Below are 21,808 nucleotides of genomic sequence, written 5' to 3'. Positions count from 1 at the left end.
GGTGTTGGATGTCAAACAGTTTGTTTCATCCTCTTTGTAACAGTGAAAGTGATGCCTTTATTTCTTCCTCCATAAGTACGTATGGGACAGAGCCATTCAGTATGGTGTATGTTGAATCCTCCAAAGTAGAAAAACATTCATGTGGGTAAGAAATTGCACAACCACATGGTGAGAAGTTAGGAGGTAAGTAACAGAAAAAGAAGAGAGTGGTTAGAAGAATTTTGAACCAGAGGGCATTAAGGTAGGGGTGGGAGGGTTATTCAAGGTTCACAAGTCTGTATTATTGTCCTAATTTTACAGGAAGCAAAGAATCTACCACTGCGATGAAAACATCAACAAATGTTACAGTGAGATCTCAAAAGGTTCATGGGATGCATCACTGGACAACCAGATTTTTGAGAGATGGTTGCACACTGAAAGACTGGGGTGTTCATTAGAGGAAAGATTACAAACCAGACCCATAATGATAGAGACTTAGATGGAAAAAAAATGGAGGTGGGGGCAGGTCAACCTAGGGATGAGAGGTTTCAAGTCCATTACTCCTGTCAGGCAAGTTAAACCTAAAATGTTAAGATCACTGGACAGAAAATGAGGCAGGTTCACTGTGGACCATTGAGGTACATGTGTAACCATTATCACAACTGAGTGTATAAAACCTCCCACCATCAATAGACAGAGCCCTCAATGCTAGGTACAGAGAACCATATGAAGATCTAGAATGAAGGAAAAGGGCTCTGCATTCATTTATCATATATGATCTGAAATCAGGGAATGAGCAAACGACATGCCAGATTATTTAGTGCAAGAAACTGGCAAAACCTAAGAGGGATCTAACTGCAGACTGTTGGTGGACTTTGCCTTGACCAGCCTGCTGCAGGGAATGCACCAAAACATGGCATAATAAAAAATTACAAAACTTTAAGTGAAAGAGGGATTGATAAAATTATATATTTTTAAACAAACCTGTTGCATCTTTTTGCTGTCACCATCTGAGCCATCATCTGGTAAAGACATATTCATGACATCATCTTGCAGTCTTTGACGGGGTAGCCTTGCTGAAGCCGATCTCAAAAAACTGTTATTCAGGCTTTCATTTGGAGATATGCTGTTGTGACAGCTGCTACCAGGGGGTGTTGGAACATTATTTAATGTTGAGTTAGGAGAAGGCTCATATCTAGAAAATGAGTCATCATGGTTCCGAGATTTGTATGGATCCTGTGTGAGATCTGGTTTATAATCTGGCCTCATGTCTTGTCTAGGTGGATACCTCGAATCCTGCCTAGGTTCAAGCTTAGTAGAATCTACTCTGAAGTCCTGACAGGGATCAGGTGGTCTTTGGTGGTGTCTTGCATCTAAAACTGCACCACGTCTTAAACTATTGGTAGTGCTTGAAGGAGACAAAGTACTAGATGGCTTGTGTGGGGTGTACAAGTCAGGTGTTGCAGCTCCAGCAGGTGGTATTCTTTGAGCAACATTATGAGAATTATGCAAAATATGGTGATCACTTGAGGGACTTTCACCTCTCCCTGCTGGAGAACATCTGGATGACCTACTGTGCATGTGAGTATGATAGAGTGATGACTGGCGCATCTTCTGAGCATAATTTTCCTCAGACCAGTGATCTAAGTCCCCATGCCCAACAGAAGACTTTGGTCTCATTTCATTTGGCCTTGGAAGATCCCCACCACTGCCACGTCTGTAAGACCACATTTCGTTGCCGTGCTTTCTGTCGTATTCCAGAAAATCGGCACTATGTGGTCTAGGTGGTCCCTGGCGATGATGATGATGAGCGTTTGAGTGTGACATGCGTGGAAGTGTATCGTCCTGTCCTCTGAAATCTTGTCTTAGTGGCTCTGAAAGCTGGAGCTCTTCTGACAATCTTGTTCCTCCACTTCTCGAAGAAGCAAAAGAATCTCGTTGATCAGGCCTTCGTAACTGGCTTTGAGCCATGGGGTTTGACCCGTTACTGTCACCATATACATCTTCATAATCTCCACGGCCACCACCAGCAGTCACTCCATATGCATCAGGTGTTCTTCGTTCAGCTGCTGGAGGGTGATAATTTAAATTCCTGCCATCCGCAACTTCACTGCCACCACCATGGTCTGTATATGTTCGTGGATCTCGCTTACTTCGTTCTGGGGAATGTTCAGGAGATGTACTGTAATCTCGTGAAGAATTTAATCTTTTAGGTTTTGGTGGGGCATTAGCATAAAGTGGCTGACGATCACCGGGTCGTAAATTAACTGATGAGTCGCAGGATACATTCAAACGATCGCCTTGCAAACGTGATGATTCACTTGCCTAGAGAAAGAAAAATTCTATGAGATCAACTGCAAAGAAAACACTTTAAATATAGTATATCTCCATTTAAATTTGGATTCCCAAAGAACATTAAGAGAGTAAGTCATCCAATGACATCATTTTCTACTGTTTGAGAACATGTATAAATTTATCAAGAACATTCTAAATTACTTTCTTGGTCTGGTTTAACATGAATTAGTCAAGAATTAGGGTAAAATTCCATATCCCTAAAAAATGATCTCCTTAAGGTTCACAACACAACTCTACAAATAAGGATTTTGATGATCTGCAAGTCACTCAGTTAACACGGGCAATGTTTCTTTTCTCTCAATTGTTAATTTTACAATGATAATCTTAATGCTGTCCAAAATGAATGAAATCTTCAAATATGTATTTATAAACTTTCACCATTACTACCTCAAGCAACTAAATCACACAAATAAGTAGGTCTCCATCAATAATTTACCTCATCTAAGGATCTGCCATCTGGAGATCGATATCTTCTAGACCTGTAACCATGAAATCCAGAGTCGCTCTCATCTGCAGAAGGTGAAGCTGTGGAAGCTAACGATGAAACAGAGGGTCTTTCACTACGGTGAGCACTACTTCCGCTACTCCATTTCTCTTCCAAGCTGGAAATGAAGTGAAAACACTTTAAAACAAATTTTGTTTTGTAGACACACCCCAACATCTTCATTCGTGTCATAAAACACTATCAAGTAAAGATCTAAGATCAACATGGATACAGGGGAATTCTGAACATAAAACCAACACCGAAGTTCATTTCTCAGTATAGATATAAGTGTATACTAAGTTCGGAGTTCAATTTTGAGGTCATCCATACATTAATTAAGGAAGATATAAAACTAATAAAAACATGGAACTACTGCATAACAAACTCTAAACTGACAAAAATCACTTGTGTTTGGGCTTGAGAAAGCGACTTTCAAAATGTGATACAAAGGGACTGGTACAGAATGGAAAAATAGCAGAAAAAATAAAAGATGCAACTAAATACAAATAAAAATTCTATATTCAACGCTTCCTTGATACTAAGGAAAATATATTCACTTTGAAGATTTTTAAAAATAAAAGCAGATAAACAATGGGCATATTACAAAAAGGACAAGAAGGTATCTATCATTGTGCAACCTATCAATAAAACAAGACAACTCAGTAAACAACAAATCTCTGAAAATGCCACTCAACAGAGAACAAACTACATAATTTGCATTATTCTAAATACTCTGCATCATTTACATTTTCTTTCATGAACTCCAAAAAGTTAATGTTTTGGATGCACATCAGTGACAATTAGAACAAATAATAAGCATGATAGTTTCAGATGCAAAAAATTTTAAAGTTTTCATTAGTGTCCACAGAAAATGCAAATCACCAAGAGAAGATCACCAAATGAATGTCTTCATTTGCATTCATCAAAATCCAGTCATCGGCTTGCAAGATATTTTTAACACAAACATAGATACAGTCAAGGTCCTTTAAATATACTCTCAAGAGTATATTCAAAGAACACTAGATACAGTCAAGGCCATGTCAACCTCGTAAAAGCGCCGAAATGGTTAAAGATATGGGCAAAAACATCACCTCCTCCCAACCTTGTTGGTGGATGAAATAAGGCATTGCAACTGAAGAGAATATAGTGCTAAATAGAAGAAAAATTTTCCAAAAACTATGCCTATTCAGCTTTTAAAAAAAAATGTATTTTATTCTAAAAATAAAACACATAACAATTCCCTAAAAATAAGACAATTTCCTAACATTTATCCACATAAATTATTGAATATATTCAGTATATGACACCAACTTTAACCATCAATGTACACAAAAGTCAATTGTACTTTATGCAAAAGAAACTTTAATGGAAAAATGGATCCAATTTCCTGCTGAAACATGAAATTGAAAAGTAGAAAGTTCCTGTGCCCCATTCCCAAGCAATGGCGGACAGCATACAAGATTCTTTTAATTTGTTAGTTTCTCATTTTCTAGTTTAACATCAGTTGTACTAATACTGTACCTTGAAAATTAACCATTTCTTTTTTATAACAGTACAGGTAACAATACCAGTATATTCATTACAGCCTAACCACTATAAAATTAAAGTACTGATGTAGTATCCCAAATCAACATATTACTGTACTCTACAAATATTTTTGAACATACGATTCTGTAGTTTACTTTTCATTACAATTTCACATGACAGTATTACAATACCACACGATAATCCTTCTTGAGATATTCCTGTTATATACATCATTTGAAGTATTCTCAACTTGTAAGTGACCAGTAATATATTAAAAATATGGCAATAAGTTCCACATTCAATTGCTTTCTTTTCACCTGAGGACATGCACTTACATAGTAATATACAACTGTGGCCACTATCTTTACACTGCTTGTAAGCAAGTGGTGGCTGATTTGGAGTGGGATGGCCTCCTGCCAAATCTTGCCTAAGGTTGGTCTGAAAGACTGGTAACGTGGTAAAAGGAATAAAAAGTCAAAGTATAAAGAATAATCTCCATCCTCATGACTTCCTTTGTATCCTAGCAATATTCTAATCGGGTGTTCACATAGAAATATGCAACAGAGCCCCAGGGTAATCAGAGATTGTCTAACAAGAATAAATTAGTAAACGTCTTAAAGCACATGGGTAAAAGTGATATTACTATCCATTACTTTATTATATTAATATCCAACACTTCAACTGGACCTTACAAAATAATTATTGAAAAATTATCAATATTTACATAGAACTAACCTACTAGGTAATAACTTGCAAAACGACCTGACGCATAGAAAATATTAAAAATATTCGTGATACTAGATTACACTATTGGAGTTTGATATAAAAAAAGTAAGAACAAAAACTTGTTACTGAGAAATAACAAATCAGAGGTTTTCAGAACAATTAACTACTTAAGTTTGGTATAAAAAAGTAGGGAAAAAAACTTGTTATTGAGAAATAACATGTCAGAGGTTTTCAAAACAATTTAAGTCTTTCCCAGGAGGTAGGGTATACGATTCACACTAACTTTCATGGCAAAAATCACTCAAAGAATAAGAACACGGAAATGAGTCGCTGTATCCAGAATAAATAATACAAGTGGATACACTATGCCATGCAACTGATAAACCGATTCTCCTTGCAACTGATAAACTGATTCTAAGTTTCACTATGCTTTACAACTGATAAACTGATTCTAAGTTTCATTATGCCTTGCAACTGATAAACTGATTCTGAGTTTCACTATGCTTTGCAACTGATTAACTGATTCTAAGTTTCACTATGTCTTGCAACTGATAAACTGATTCTAAGTTTCACTATGCTTTGCAACTGATAAACTGATTCTAAGTTTCACTATGCTTTGCAACTGATAAACTGATTCTAAGTTTCATTATGTCTTGCAACTGATAAACTGATTCTAAGTTTCACTATGCTTTGCAACTGATTTACTGATTCTAAGTTTCACTATGCTTTGCAACTGATTTACTGATTCTAAGTTTCACTATGCTTTGCAACTGATTTACTGATTCTAAGTTTCACTATGCTTTGCAACTGATTTACTGATTCTAAGTTTCACTACTCCTTGCAACTGTAAACTGACTCTCTAAGTTTCACTACGCCTTGTAACTAATATATTAATTTTAAGTTTCACTAGCCCTTGCAACTGATAAATTAATTTTAAGCTCCACTACCCCTTGCAACTGAAAAATTAATTCTAAGTTTCAATATGCTTTGCAGCTGATAAACTCATTTGAAGTTTCACCATGCCTTGCAACTGATAAACTGATTTGAAAGTTCCAATACTCCTTGCAACTGATAAACTGATTCTAACTTTACACTTAAGACCCCAAGCTCCTTTTCAATAGTGGCGAAAGATACTGAATAAAGTGTTTGACGATTCTGAATTAGGAATCAGATTATGAACTACATGGTGAAATGGCATCACCGACATTAACAACTGTATTCTCTTCCAGGGATGTTTAAAACATGACACTCATTATAAACCACATTCTAGAGTAAGTAGAAAAAGGAATACCAAAGGTTTGAAATACTGATTTTTATCAATAAATACATACATACAAACTGATCTAATATATATATATAATATATATATATATATATATATATATATATATATATATATATATATATATTCTATATATATATATATATATAACTCATTTATATATATATATATATATATAAAGGCTATATATCCAAACTGCCTCTTGAAATACTTTTATCAATAAATACATTCCAATCATTCCAACACCACAGACAACAGCTATCCCTAAGGGATTAAATCTAAGAACTGAATTTCCAATCATTCCAACACCACAGACAACAGACTTCAGGGAACACAAGGGAGGAACACAAGGAGGGATTTAGCGCAATTCCTCCCCAAGGGGATACTGCACAAACTTCCCTGAGAACACTGCACCCGACTTCAGGCAGCCGAAGTTCTCCGATGCTTCACAATTACAGGGCCGTGAATGCATACCAGTACAACCCATTTTGGCTAAGTTCACAGCTGCTGGCATTTTTACTTTTGCCTTGGCATCCTATGCACAATGCACTGCGCAAACTGAATTCACCTTACACTGCACAAACACAGAGCAGAAATGATCCAGTCTACAATTCCCTACAAATGCAATCTATTATGAACTTTTAAAAACCAAAGTTATGGCAAACTGCAAAGTTGACCTAAGGAGGTGATGGCATCTAGAGACAAAGCTCGTAATGAAGAGCACTGTACTCGTATTCCAACAACATATCCTAAACATGAGGCAGACGCGAGTTTTAACCCAGAATTCCTGACGACAATAGTAATGGAAGGGGGAAGCAGGGGCAAGAGAAGGTGGAGGTGGAGGGAGATGTGAATGAGGTGAGTGGTGGTGGAGGAGGAGGAGGAGGAGGAGGAGGAGGGTTGGAGGAAGTGGAGGTCAAGAGAGGGTGTGACATCACAGGACCGGAGGCTGGAGGTGGGGCAGGTGTGTTGGTGAATCGTCTGGGTGGGAGGGTTAGCGGAGTAGAGGGCGTTTGGATTCTGGAAGAACAACGGAGAATGTTCAGTTCCCTTGTTCATAATGTTGTTCTGCAGGTGTCCATTGGTGTTGTCCGTGTGATATAAATGCAGCAGACAATCTTCAAGGAAGAATAGGAAATGGATTTTTTAATCTTATTTAGCAAACCGCAGAATGCAACGTAAGTAGAGAAAATCCAAAATAAAAGAACGACAGAGGGGTGCAGGCTCCTCTTCTTTGGACCCTGGCTGAAAAGAACGGTCATTCAGAAACAAGAAAGTTGACCGGTAGAGTGAGAAATGCGATATGAGAATATTTCACTACGTAAATACAAGGGGAAGACACGAAACAAAGCACCCACCTCGAGAGAGAGAGAGAGAGAGAGAGAGAGAGAGAGAGAGAGAGAGAGAGAGAGAGAGAGAGAGAGAGCAGGTTGCAAGAATATCAAACGAGTTTTCCCATGAGTGAGTCGATATATCAGGGAGGGACATACCAGACTTGGGACTGCCAGTTCCGATAACAATCTTAAAGTGAATGAAAATGGAGTGTTTACGGGGCGTTTAGTGTTTCTGTTACTCTTGCATAATCTAATCCTACATGCGGATCTTCTTCATACGAGTATGAACAAAACCGTGAGCGGAGAGGCGTCCAGCATTCAGACGAAATTGCGCAGCAATATGCCGAAGCAAATTTTCCCCTAACACCACTTCAGTCTTCCATTTATGTTTGGAAATCAGCCACCTAATTGCGAAGCCAACTACATCAACCTCGTAGGCCTCGCTATTGGCCTTATCAACGCTTTGGGCTTCAATAACCAGGAGGTCCAGCCAAGTCCAAGGCTCTGTAATAAACTGACAACCTTGATGAATATTCAATATCTAGTCGCATGGGATTCACAGATTCCTGCTTTTCACATTTTTCCGAGACTCTCCAATTCCCAAACGAAGTAAAAGAAAGTTTTCTTTATCTCACGGTCTCGAACTGGGGTCCGAGAGAAACCAATTTCAATACCAAACCAACGGGTCATCAAGAACGGTAAGAGATCATTTCAGCGCACGTATACACACATCTGTTATTATTAGATATTGCACGAAAGTTGAAATGAAAACAACCACTGAATGGGGAAACAATAAAATATACAGATACAGCCGATATGTAGGGTAACTATTCGTAAATTTTACCAAAACTAACTAATTATATTTCTTTATGATAATGATGCAGCTTTAAGATCAGCAGATCTCCACTTTGACTGTCATTGCACGCTGTATTATTGGCATTGTAAAGAGGGCTCTCTCTCTCTCTCTCTCTCTCTCTCTCTCTCTCTCTCTCTCTCTCTCTCTCTCTCTTCTCTCTATTTTTTATTGTTTACTATTGAAAGAATGCATCATATATCCAAATCACAACTGATTACCGCGTCTACCCCAAAAAATCCGTCTTGTTATGATAATAAACACGACACTGACTCACTGTTTATATTACACATGACGAGAAACATCTTATACCTAACGATCAATAAGTTGTACAGAAGTCTTGTTACTAAATGATCATTTGCATTGGCTTCTTTTCCTTTTTTATTCTATACTTTTCTTTCATTATCATTGTGCGAACTGTCGTTTTACACTACACTACACACACACATATACAGTATATATGTATATTTATACACACATATATATATATATATATATATATATATATATATATATATATATATATATATATATATATATATTATATATATATATATATATATATATATATATATATATATATATATATATATCGATCAACTGGCATACCATGTAACCAACAATGTATATAAAAAGAGAATCGTGCCCGCTACGTGAGAAGCTATACAAACCCCAGCAGTTTTGACACATACACCTGTAATTACAAGAAGATATGAACATCATTTCTCTAGCTATCTCTAATAAAACACAAAAGGAAATGAGGACGAGGAGCAAATGTAACTAATCACCTGACCATGAGAGATACCGCTGTGGACAAATGCACATAACCACGCAGCAGCTCTTTCAGCAAACGCTGCTGTGACACCTGTGAGCGCCTAAATGCAACCAATTAATTTGCTCACTGTACTTGTGTCCTTGTGTCTGCCTCGACTTATTTCGTAAAACTTTTAGCGCAATCAGTCTCTCATGCCTTCCTTTTTTTATACAGTGGTGGTGGTAGCTTACAGAGAGAGAGAGAGAGAGAGAGAGAGAGAGAGAGAGAGAGAGAGAGAGAGAGAGAGAGAGAGAGAGAGACTCTTCAACAACAAGTAGAGACTGGTACTGCTGACAAAACAGCAGTTGCAGTGTTGCATGGAAGCCCGCGCCGTTATACCATAAAAAGTTTTCAATTACAGATATACTGTCATTTTGAGACAATATTTACAGTCGCTTATCTTGCCTCTACCGGGATATCATGATATGAACGATAAAATAATACAAATTACTCTTTTTCGCTCTCGGCCCTTACTGCTGGAAATCAAGTTGCTCATGTGATAACCCTACGCTCAGTTTGGTATCCATATTCTACTGTGCTAATCACATTGTCTTATTCATTCTTTTTCATTCTATGTAGAAAGAGAGAGAGAGAAAAAAAATGAATTTGTATTAATCTATACGGCCAAATCTTATAAAAAAAAAACTCTTTACTCCTGCACTAATCGGTGCTTTGTTCAGTAAATTTTGTTAAAATGTAGAAACAAAAAAAAATATATTTCACATTTAATAATTCCATAAGCACATTATCTTTAACCGTGTATTTGCCTCTACCTAGCAGAAGTTAACGACTATTTTTTCTACGCCTCTTTCTGTAATTTCTCTCCTCACCCTTCAGCTGTATTCATGTAAATTTAAAATATCTTCACCTCCTCTTCAAAAGCTGGATCCATTTCCTTTTCTGCTTCATATGACTCTGTTTCAGTACGCGTACTGACTACCAACGCTGCTGAGTTTAAAAGCAAAATGGCACTTAGAAGTCACGTCTCATTAACTAGAAACTCGGAATAATTTCGTATCAGAGGTGGCGAGTACACAAGTGGTCTAAATATAAAACAGCAAGAGCCTGTCCCTCGCCTCTACCGGTCATGAGTGACCTTTAAACCTGTACGATCAATTAATGTGATTCGGAGCACCCAGACAAGAAAATCCAGGGATCACAGTTACATTTAATTATACCAGACGAAGATTCGACGAAACTTTATCATATTACTTCCAGAGCCAACATGATGTCTTATATAAAACTGAACTTCAAAAAAGTGAGCCCTCGACAAAAAGGATGATGTGAAATCTTTCAGGTTGAAAATGAATTAATTCTTATAATATGACAACATAAGAACTATGTCAGTTGAGCAAAATATTTAATAATGAAGATGAAGCCACCATCAGAGATAAGAAAAAAAAATCAATAATGAGTTTATAACCTCCTTGACCCCTTTAAACCACATGAGAAAAACACGAAGACAAAATAAAGAAAGAGTAAAGAAAATGTCGACAATTAACTCTCTCTCTCTCTCTCTCTCTCTCTCTCTCTCTCTCTCTCTCTCTCTCTCTCTCTGGATCCTTTGCATGCCCCTTTCTACCTAGTCTGTTAATGGGTTTGGTCCAGGGCATCAAGTTTAATCTATACCTAATTTGTTTTTTATGTACTCTGTAACCAACATAACAACAATTATGATTTTGGCAAATAACTGACATACAATTAAGAAGATTGCATTTGCCACTTCTTCACCTTTTTAAACAGCGCTCTGCACTTTTAAATTCTGACAAATTAATTAGTTTCCTCTCCAAAACTAATACATTTCTTTCTAAGAACACTTAACCTATAACAGAAAAATATTTCATGGAGCTTGGAAATAAAAAAAGTAGCTTTAGATTCATGTTTCATACAACTTGGAAAAAATAAAAAAAGTAGCTCCAGATCAATCTTATTTTCTTTACGTGAATAAAGGCCGTATTAAAAACCGGCCTATTAAATACACAATTTCAATAGCAACAGCATCTTTCTGTTATTCAAGAATTCACCGAGATCTCCAGCTTTAATTTGGAAGGAATAGATGAGAAAGTGTGGCGCCTGCGTGGGAGAGGGACACTGCTTTACAAGTATGAGAAACTGGAAAGGCCTGCCAAAGAGAATTACTGAAAGGCCTTTTATTTGCTTGATTTTGCGAGTCTGCTTGCACAAGGTTGTTCCCAATTACTGCATAAGAGGTCACGAGTTTTCTCTAAGATATAAAATTTCCATTTGTAAAATAGAGAATGGAATATATAGAGTTTAGGCCAAAGGCCAACCACTGGGATCTATGAGGTCATTCAGAGCTGGAAAGGAAATTGAGAGTGGTTAGGCTTGAAAGGTATAACAGGAGGAAAACCTCGCAGTTGCACTATGAAATAATTGTTAGGAGAGGGTTGATAGCAAGATGGAAGAACAATAATATGAATGGAGGTACAGTAAAGATTTCCACTCGCATCCTAGATGCTCAGGTAAATGATCTTGGGCTGACCTCTGCTGCTTTCGATTAACGAAACTAAGGGCGACAGAGGTTAGGCTTTTCTCGTTCTAACCCCTTCCTGTTACATTTTTATAATAATTATCTAAAATGCCAAATAGCTATAACTTCATCCCAAGCTTAAATCTTCACGCTTACAATGGCTCTTTCAGCCAGTTACTTGAGCTAATATGTTCAATCCACTGGCATTACATTCGTTTAGTGTTTGGGGAGCCAGGATAAATACCATGGATTAAACCAATAATGGATGCATACACAAATCTTGCCATTTCATCGCTCGATGAGAAATGTTCACTGATTTCCTCGTAAGCACAGTCATTTTATTTTTCCTCAACTACGGATTTATCTCGAAGCTGCACAACAATTATACTTAAGTTGTTGAAGGTACAGTTACGTCATACTGACTGGCTCCATTATAATAATAATAATAATAATAATAATAATAATAATAATAATAATAATAATAATAATAATAATAATAATAAAACATACTCTTATATACCACATAACAAAACGTAAACCTCCATCTTCAATTTCGTGACCATGCAGTTTTCTTCCAGTTACAAAAAGGAAATAAATTTACTGATTCTATAAAAATCACAATGCTCGTTGTGCACTGATATACCGCACAGAAAAAGAAATTCCAAATCAACATAAAAACGAATAAATACTACTTTTGATCCAATAAAGATTTTTTCTCTTTTGAAGAAACATCTGAAGGCAACGGTCACGTTCAATTAGTAAACAAGCAATAGCTTCAACAGCGCATGTATTTAAACCTCTGTATAACAGGGTATCAGTATACGAAGCGTGTATTTCAACTCTGCATAAAATACCAAACATGTAGAACTTGATTTTAGCTTGTTTCATTTGGAAAGATTTTTAACCCAAAGGCAGAAACATCACCGTCCTCGACGTTAATTTACTGCCAAGGTAAGATGGGCTTTCGACCTTCAACATATCAATGTACATTCATTGTAGATGAAAATCGAGCTCTTGAAAAACCATCTTTCCCATCAACAGGTCTACAAAGGGCACACCGTTGTACATACAAAAAATATCCGACAACCAGATCTGCCAAGTAATCCTTGCATTTGTATTGCTAATGTAAGCTGACTTTCTCAAATAACTTGCAAAAGGTCACCTAAATCCAAATTAAGTTATCTAGAAAGCAATAACACAAATTTGAATACCTCTAGGGTAAACAGCAGCAATTTTAAATTATAAACACTGCCATTACCAAGACCAAGCCTTGCCAAAACCCTCTTAAAGGATCCACGTCCCAATCAACGAGCGAAAAAATCATCAGCTACAATTCTAATGCTTTTTATAATACCTAGCAAGGAGAAAACAAATCGAGCCTTAATAGTTTTAACATGAAAACGTTATAACAAAGCCCCCTTCGGAATCCAGCAAATTACCTACGAAATTACGGTGAATTCTACCGTGCGAAAGAAAAGAAAAACTTGACTTCCTCTGCGAATATTACACCTTACGTGAGAGAAATCCTTGTCTTAATGCCTCCAATGTCGGCAGTGAGACTTCCTTCTTTCACAAAAGTCGAAACGACGATCAGCAATCAAGTACAATTAAATGCGGCATTTCAGAAGGCAGCTTTTTCAAAGTTGATGAAGATAAAAAAAAAAAAACACTTCAATGAGTGCACGAGGGAGGACGGAAGTATCTATTTGAGGGGGTAAATAATCTTGTAAAAAAAAAAACTAAACCAAAAAATTAAATTACTCCTAATTACAGAATGTAGGCCAGTTTCAGAGGAGACGGTACTACTAGTGTTGTAAAAACTCTAATTATTATTATTATTAAATTATTATTACAGCAAAAACTTTAGGCGAACTAGACATATGAAATCGATCTAACAAAACTGTCACAGAACAGAATGTTTTCATTTGTTAGTATTTTTCGCTTGGAAGTTGGCTCTCCAGGTGCTACTACTCAAAATTTAAACAACTAAAGTTGTGCATGGTATGGGATCACTGTACCAGATTCTCTTGGATTTTAACGTGAAAATTACGGGAGAAATCATATTAACTGTCAAGGTGTTGGGAAAGCCACGTTAAACTCGCATTTCTTAGACTTTAGATTATGGCGTATTAAACATACGAGAGAAAATGTTGCTTAACTTTAACTCAATCTATTTAAAAATGGGACTAACTATTGAAGAGGTTGATGATATTTTGAGGTACGTCTCTACAAAGCTTTCAAAAAAAAAAAAAAATCAGATCTGCCAAGTAATTCCTATAGGCTGTTTGTGTTACTAACATACATGGTTTTCTCAAATAACTTGCAGAAGGTCTCCTAAATCCCAGTAGAGTCATCTAGAGCGCAATCACGCAAATTTGAATACCTCTAGGGTAAACACGTTCGTTCGTTCTCTCTCTCTCTCTCTCTCTCTCTCTCTCTCTCTCTCTCTCGGCATCCACCGAAGAGAACGAGGAGCAAATTTGTGTCAAATCGAAGCATCACTTTTATAACTCGAATGATGCCCGCTGCCGGAAGGTCATCATCATCAGGAGGGCAATAACAGGGCGTCAAGAGCGCAAATTACGGCATTAAACCAACGGGCCATTGCATTCCTGCTCTTAGCAACTAGGTCAATGCCAAATTACCCAACTTAAGTCGTCAAATAAAATGATGCTTTTTCTTTAATCCATGTTATCAAGTCAGGAACAATTTGTCATTATCGATAGGTTCCAAAAGGCCTTCAATGACATTTATCGTTCTAAGTTTTGGATCATTTCAATCTCTTTTTAATACAAAGGCCAAAGAAAGATAAAACTAATGGCCTTAAGTGTCAAAATAAAGGCAATACAAATTACAAAAGGGCAAGGAGGGTCGCATTCTGAAGGATACAATGGGTTAGTCTTTTGAAAACAAAATACAAAATCATGGAGAGAGTTCTAAAGCTTTGTGGTAAATGCAGTGTTACCAAAACCAATCAACCCTTGGCTGCTAATCTAATACTGAGTAAATGGAAGAGTTTGCTTTACGGATGTTACAAAATTTGGTTAGTCAACGCAGTTTTTAATACAAACGAAAATTATCCGACACAGGGAAAGACAAATGGAAACTTATACTTGTGACGTAAGATGAACATCTGCAGGTGGTTAACGACGGAGTCAAACACGAATAATCATTCGAGAAAAAGTAGATTTTCGCTTGTTAAGAAACCAAATGATTCTTCTAATGCCGTATTTTCACGTCACTTCTTTCAACTTGAGACTGCGTTTTTTATAAGATAACGTATTTTTAATTATTTATTATTTATTGATATTTATTTATATTATTTATATACGATACACTGCATAAATATCAGAATTAACTTACAACTACATTTACCGGAATTTCTGTGAAAATTAACCTCATAATATTTCAATTAGAGCATTTTATTTGAAAAAGTCGTGCTTATGGTTTTCAGTTATCAGTTCTATACTAATCACCAAAATACTGAAGTTTCAGCAGCAAAGCCTAACCACGATGATAGCAGGTGGGGATCAGTCTCAAAGCAGATTAAGAACCTCTAACAAGACAAATACTTAACATTTCCCATTTAAGCAATGCACTGTGAAGAGACTAACCAACTTCAAAGACGAACAAACACTCAAGTTTAATCAGGAAAGAACTTTGCAATGGAATGCATATCAGAGCGCAAAAATATTAACATACATACACAAACACACAATAAATACACATACACAAACATATTACATACATACACACACACACAAGGGCAATGATGTGTGATATTGCCTCTACTACAGACGTCACAACAAATAGAAAGCAAAACTTTTTTAAAAATCATTCTTTTTACAGGCCAGCACAGCCTCTCGGTTTTTCTTATAACGCTAGATTGCCTCTTGGCATCATACCATGACACTAGCCTTGGTATACAAAGATTATGGACGCTTACAAGAGCAGCAACGAACAAGAAGCGTTGCCAAATTCCTTCTTCAGAAAATGACTGTCGAAAATTACACTGCTTGGCATACTCCAAGGAACACCTTAATAAACCAGCAATAAAGATTCCCACTTACGCCCACCGCTTACTAGCAACGAGGAGGTCAATGAATTTCATCATCATCATCACCCAGGTTTATTTTCCGAGGTCCTCCCATCAAGCCTCATTTGGTCCAACTGGCGGGCGTCTTCTATTTGGCAGTTCCTCTTTATAGTTTACTTGAATAACTTAAGTCTGCTATGACTCAGAATTAAAAATATGTATTTGATCTAAAATTAAGTGCATCATTGGCAGAAGCTTATCTAATAAAAAATAAAAGCTGCATTAACAATGGATCTCTTATCAAACATATCAAAATCATAATGAGATCACTATCATACATTAATACCATACTAATAACCTATCTCTACAAAACAACAACATCTATAAAAGCAACTGAGGTACACTAAAAAAAATAATTAAGAATAAATGCAACAAAAAATTGGAAAACAGACATTCCAATACACGGCATTCTGATCACACAGTACGTCGATAAGTTTCTCAGCAAAAATAATCATGTCAAAACTTAGACAAAATCTTGATGAAATCAGAGACACTTCCAATAAACAACAGTTATGACACGGAATAACAAGTTGTTTGTGTAAGTTCTAAAACGTAACTGACGCACAAATGCGCAACAAAATGGACAAAATATGAGCCGATAGAGATCCTGCAAAAATAAATGAGGATGATAATAATCATCATCATCTAATCTATCGGAATGCTAGTAAACAATCATTTTCCTTTTGTTTTTATGAGAAGGGGGCATTAACTGCTACACAGGTACGTCTTTGGAACTTTTATTTTTTTTAATAAGCACACAGTTACGGGTGGAAATCCTTATTATAACTACATCGATGGACATAAAACTGTGGGAGGACATTAAAAGTAACTCAACAATCACGTACCCTTTCATGAAAATGCCTAACCGTCAACGAGCCAACAATGGCATTGTTTGTATATACGTACTATTAACTAGTCGCAACAATGCGTTGATATGCATATAGGAAAGTGAGAAAAAACTATTACAATTTAAAATACTGAGGTTAGATAAAAAATATAATTAAAAAAATTAAATACTTAACTAATCTCCATTAACCTTCTAACAACTCTCCCCCCCCCAAAGTAAGCCAATAGTTTTCAGCCTCATCAAAAGGAAGTGGATGACCCATAACCACAATGGCCCCCTGACCTATAGTAGGAACATCACAGCATCCCATCGACAGACGGCGAGAAGACGAAACGTCGACCAACCTGTTTGCATACCACAAGAATTTCGACGCCTACACCCAGAATGGGTGCAATGTGCGTCTGCAACATCGCAACAGTAGGTGCAGACAAGAATCTCGTATGAGATAATCAAAAGAGAATTCAGTGCAGCTCCTACGATATAATGACATGGGTTTTACTCCATCGGCAATGCCTCCAAACCAAACACAGTCAAGATCAAACAGGCTCAATAAACAGCGATGGTTCAGAAGAATTTATTCACTGGTCACGTGCGTATTCTTGGGTCGACGCCAAATGCTCGATAACTTCTTGAAACAATTACACAAGGCAACAGGTAAGATCATTGCTCACTCACTGCGCACGATTACTTCCAAACACGATCCCTTCAAATAGAAGACTCAAAAAAACGACAAAGACGCGTAAAAGTCAAAGAGCATATAGAAAAACATTTCAAACTAGAAGCATTTAGTGTTTCATAAATGCAAGCATTACCCTTATCGTTTCTTGTGTATAAGATTTCCGAAACGGCCCAAGTCTTCTTTCAGATTCAAGGACAAGCGACTAAGGTTTCCAACTTGCGCGATGAACGTGAGAACGAACCACTTCACCACTTGGCTTCATGCACCTGGCTGGGAATTTGTGAAAGCACCTCCCATCACATTTCCAAAATCCAAAAGGTCTGCGTTGTTTCAGTCTGTGATAAACTTTGCGTCACTGTTAGACAAAGGTACTGCTGACCGGAAATAACATCCAGGCTTATATATCAGAGCTCCTCATTGCTCCTCCTCCTCCTCCCGGATCTCCATGAATGAAGTTTACTGCTCAGTCTTCACTGGCAATATGCATATATATACGAACGTCAAAGCTTCCTTTTGCAACAATGGCATGAGTCGTTCTAACACAACCTATGGCTGCTCCTCGCGCCGGCTTCTCGATTCCATTGTTACAAGGCATGCTTGCTTGTTTGGCGAGAAACATCGGCCTTTCGGAACTGCAGTCATTCCAAAAGCGTTTTACGAACTGATCCAGCAAAACATTTCTTAACCGCAGCTCCAAACACTCGTCAATATTTCACACGAATTGAATCACAGTTCAGAATATTCAGCACTGCTTGACAAGCGCTCCTTGTCTCGGAGAGATTTTATGGCACCAATATCACATACCGAAATCACACTCGGTCGCAAAGTACGCGATCACACTTCACACCGGACAGGGCAAATCACAAAAATATCTCTCAAAGAGACAACAAACATCTCCTGTTCGTCCGCACCACCAAACACTTACTGGATACTGACTCACAACACAACGTTACCTGGTTGTTGGGCCCTCCCCGACCCCCACCCCCCACCGCCCTCCCCTGTACTAGGGGCCACAGCCATCGCCACCCTGCACCACCTGAGGCGGGAGGCGGGGAACCAAGAGACTTAGTGTAGAAGAGGATTGGGAGAGAGGATAGGACGGGCCACGGGAGGTGGGGTGTGTAAAGAGGAGAGCATAGGAAGAACAGGTAGAAATGAAGACAATGAACCAGAGAAGGAGCTAACCAATATGCAGGCATAAAGACATTGGCTTGGCCGATTTACAGATAACATGGAAGTACGAAACTGAGGCTTTACATATCAAAGACAGAGTGCGGGGTTTTAACGGTTGGTTGGAAAGGAATTCACTGCTGGGAGGCATAACCCAGGGGAACTAAGGTCATATCAGATATCTGACCAAGACTACAACAAACAGAAAAAAGGAGCAGGCGAAAGAAAATACCAGCTTGCAAACACCAAATGAAGCGAAAGGATACACTGCGGCTTGTGGAAATGTCTATCGCAGTGAAATGATAAAACCTTCACGTATAAACGAGTGAAATGGTTTAAGAAATATTAGGAGATTATGCCAACCAGAAGGTGGTTTTTAATCGAAACTCAAAAACTGACCAGAAGTATCATAACCATGGCACTAACTTGAGTACATATGCATCGGTATGTGAGAATATATACTGTACGCTAATTATGTGTTCGCGTGTCACTCTAACGACACATCATGCCAGCAAAACGACAACAGTGAGGGAGTAGAAATTATCAGTAAATATGATAACATAGACTGACAATAAATCATCGACTTTACTGCACTCTGTGTCAACAATAACTGAAAAAAGAATATTACAGAAAATGCGTAGTGCGGGAAGATAACGTGACAGTCAATGCCAGTTAATAAAAAAAAAAAAAAGTTATCTAAAAACAAAGCCCTTAAGAGAACACAACAGGAGCAAGTTGGTTTGTCCCACTCTTCATCGCTTCAGGACAGGTGCACCTACACCCAACCCCCTCCCAACCTCCACCCCCCTTCCTTCCAACCTACACCACCACTCAGCCGGATACCCGGCTCTATTCTGTTTAACGCAAATTCAAACTGCGCGAATAAAACAAGCCGGAAGAGAGAAAGGTCGACACATTCAAGCAATGAAAACAAAATCCGCAACCAGAGAAACAGAGAGAGAGCCGTCAGTCCTGTAAAAGAGACAGACAGGACGTTCGGACTGCCACCCAGCCACCGATAAGAGGCAGGGAACCATTAAGGCTTTTTATCTAATCTTGACCGATTATAATTTCAACCTCAGTCGTCATATCGAGGTTATCTTAAAAAAAAAAAAAAAAGAATACTTATCTGACCTACATTTGACTTGCATAATATATATATATATATATATATATATATATATATATATATATATATATATATATATATATATATATATACACACACACACATACATACATACATGCATACATACATATATATGTGTATACATGTATATATACAGTATATATAAGTGCAAAGGTTAGAAAATTTAGTAAGATGCAAGAGGTGCACCTTTGCACTACGCCGTTTAAACAAAACACACGCGTCGAAGACACGTACTCGTCCAAAGTCACAAACTTACATAGACAAATGACATGAAAAATGCTGCAGGCCTAAATCAGGCGTTCAGCAGAGATCCATCATAATGATGATGATGATGATGATAACAGCAGTTAGATTCCCTCTTCCTGTTGACACCAAAGGCCCCCTTTGTCACCCAGACATTCCTTTCTTCCGTTATGGCAGTTAATCAGCCTCACTTGGGCTACTTACTACTCCTGACCCCTCCTAAATTAATGGTGTTTTTCGCTCCGCTACGGCGTTAAATGCGACCGTAAAAATAAGAGAGAGAGAGAGAGAGAGAGAGAGAGAGAGAGAGAGAGAGAGAGAGAGAGAGTTAAGTATGTTGGTGGAATGCGGCGTCCGCTCCAAGCACAAGCCCACAGATTCTGGTGGGTTGGCGCTGGCAGGACTCGCGGAATATACAAATAAAGATACTCGTGAAAACAGCGCGTGCTGCAGGGGAGAAATGCAAGCAAAATACACTCGTGTCGCTTCAGTGACCCCCCCCCCTCTCTCTCTCTCTCCCTATTACATACGAATATCATGAGCACATTTTGTCTGGAAACAGCAGCTTTCTCCGTACTTTAATGGTCACATTTTCTTTAGAGAAATGCAAATTTGTCCACATATATCTCACGAAACATGAAAATTTAATTTTAACGGTACAACTGTCTTTCTTTTAAGATTATTATAAGAAGACCAATATCAACCAAACCTTTACATAATTCCAAGGTCAATGTCTCTTGACCTGGGACTTATCTGTAACTATCATCTGTCTGACATAGGCACTCAGCGGTTTTTATCACGGAATACCGGCTTTTTTATATTTTTTTCTTCTTGGAAAGAAAGGAAATACTCGGAATTCTGCTGCAAGTCCTCCTTTGTGTTTCTGCTGCATACCTTTTGCTGGAGTTCCGAGCTGAGACGACTGTGTATAAGGCAAAGAATTGTCTTGGTGTTTTTTTACACGTCCCGTATTTGGTGATATGTAATGAGAACAGAGTATGCACAAAGGGATGAAATAACATAACATGTAGACGGGAATAGTGAGGTTGAGTCTTTCATATGTTTAGAAACAATGATATCAAATACTGTGCATGTTTTTTTTAAGTTGGAATTTAGTGAAAGATTAAAAAAGGCAAATCAAACAATGGGCATGCTGAATAATATTTGGAAATCAAAAAATCTGAAACTGCATACAGAAGTGAGTACGATCTATATTGCTAGACGTTCATGGATCAAGGTATGACAAGGAAACTATGAATAAGAGACTTTGTCGATTTGAAAATAAAGCAGTACGAAGAATATCAGTGGTCAGATGACAGAATGGTAAGAAATAATATCATAAGGTGAAATTACGAAAGTTCTGTGTGGAAGAGATAATGATGAAAGGCAGATGAAAATGGATTGGATAAATTCTTCGCACAATCACTCGGAGAATAAGTTAAGTTAAATATACCTTAGTTTAACCAGACCACTGAGCTGACTGACAGCTCTCCTAGGGCTGCCCCGATGGATTAGAATTATTTTACGTGGCTAAGAACCAATTGGTTACCTAGCAACGGAACCTACAGCTTATTGTGGAATCCGAACCACATACCGAGAAATGAATTTCTATCACCGGAAATAAATTCCTCTAATTCTTCATTGGCCGGTCGGAGAATCGAACGCGGGCCCAGCAGAGTGCTAGCCGAGTACGACATCGACCAGTCCAACGAGGAACTAAAGAGTACCTGATAGTGTCAGCTGGGGTCATGTGGGCACCAGAGAAGTTGGAAGACTCA

The 21,808-nt window shown here is 37.7% G+C and overlaps 1 protein-coding gene across 25 annotated transcripts in view; it reads right to left on the bottom strand.

The window, feature by feature from the left end:
* The window catches only part of LOC136825466 (uncharacterized), a 603,159-nt gene that overhangs the window by 203,215 nt on the left and 378,136 nt on the right, over nucleotides 1–21,808 (bottom strand). For 24 of the 25 annotated variants that reach the window (XM_067081958.1, XM_067081959.1, XM_067081961.1 and 21 more), the window contains 2 exons: nucleotides 2,771–2,936; nucleotides 964–2,304 (listed from right to left, as the gene is read on the bottom strand). In XM_067081958.1, coding sequence (XP_066938059.1) covers nucleotides 964–2,304; nucleotides 2,771–2,936 — 1,507 coding nt within the window. Of the gene's footprint in view, nucleotides 1–963; nucleotides 2,305–2,770; nucleotides 2,937–17,600; nucleotides 18,394–21,808 lie in introns of those variants that run through there. The other variant, XM_067081966.1, reaches the window with a different exon arrangement.

The sequence above is a fragment of the Macrobrachium rosenbergii genome, chromosome 37, assembly GCF_040412425.1.
Source record: "Macrobrachium rosenbergii isolate ZJJX-2024 chromosome 37, ASM4041242v1, whole genome shotgun sequence".
NCBI lineage: Eukaryota > Metazoa > Arthropoda > Malacostraca > Decapoda > Palaemonidae > Macrobrachium > Macrobrachium rosenbergii.
The sequence above is the reverse complement of the archived record's forward strand: the minus strand, read 5'-3'. Positions and strand labels throughout refer to the sequence as shown.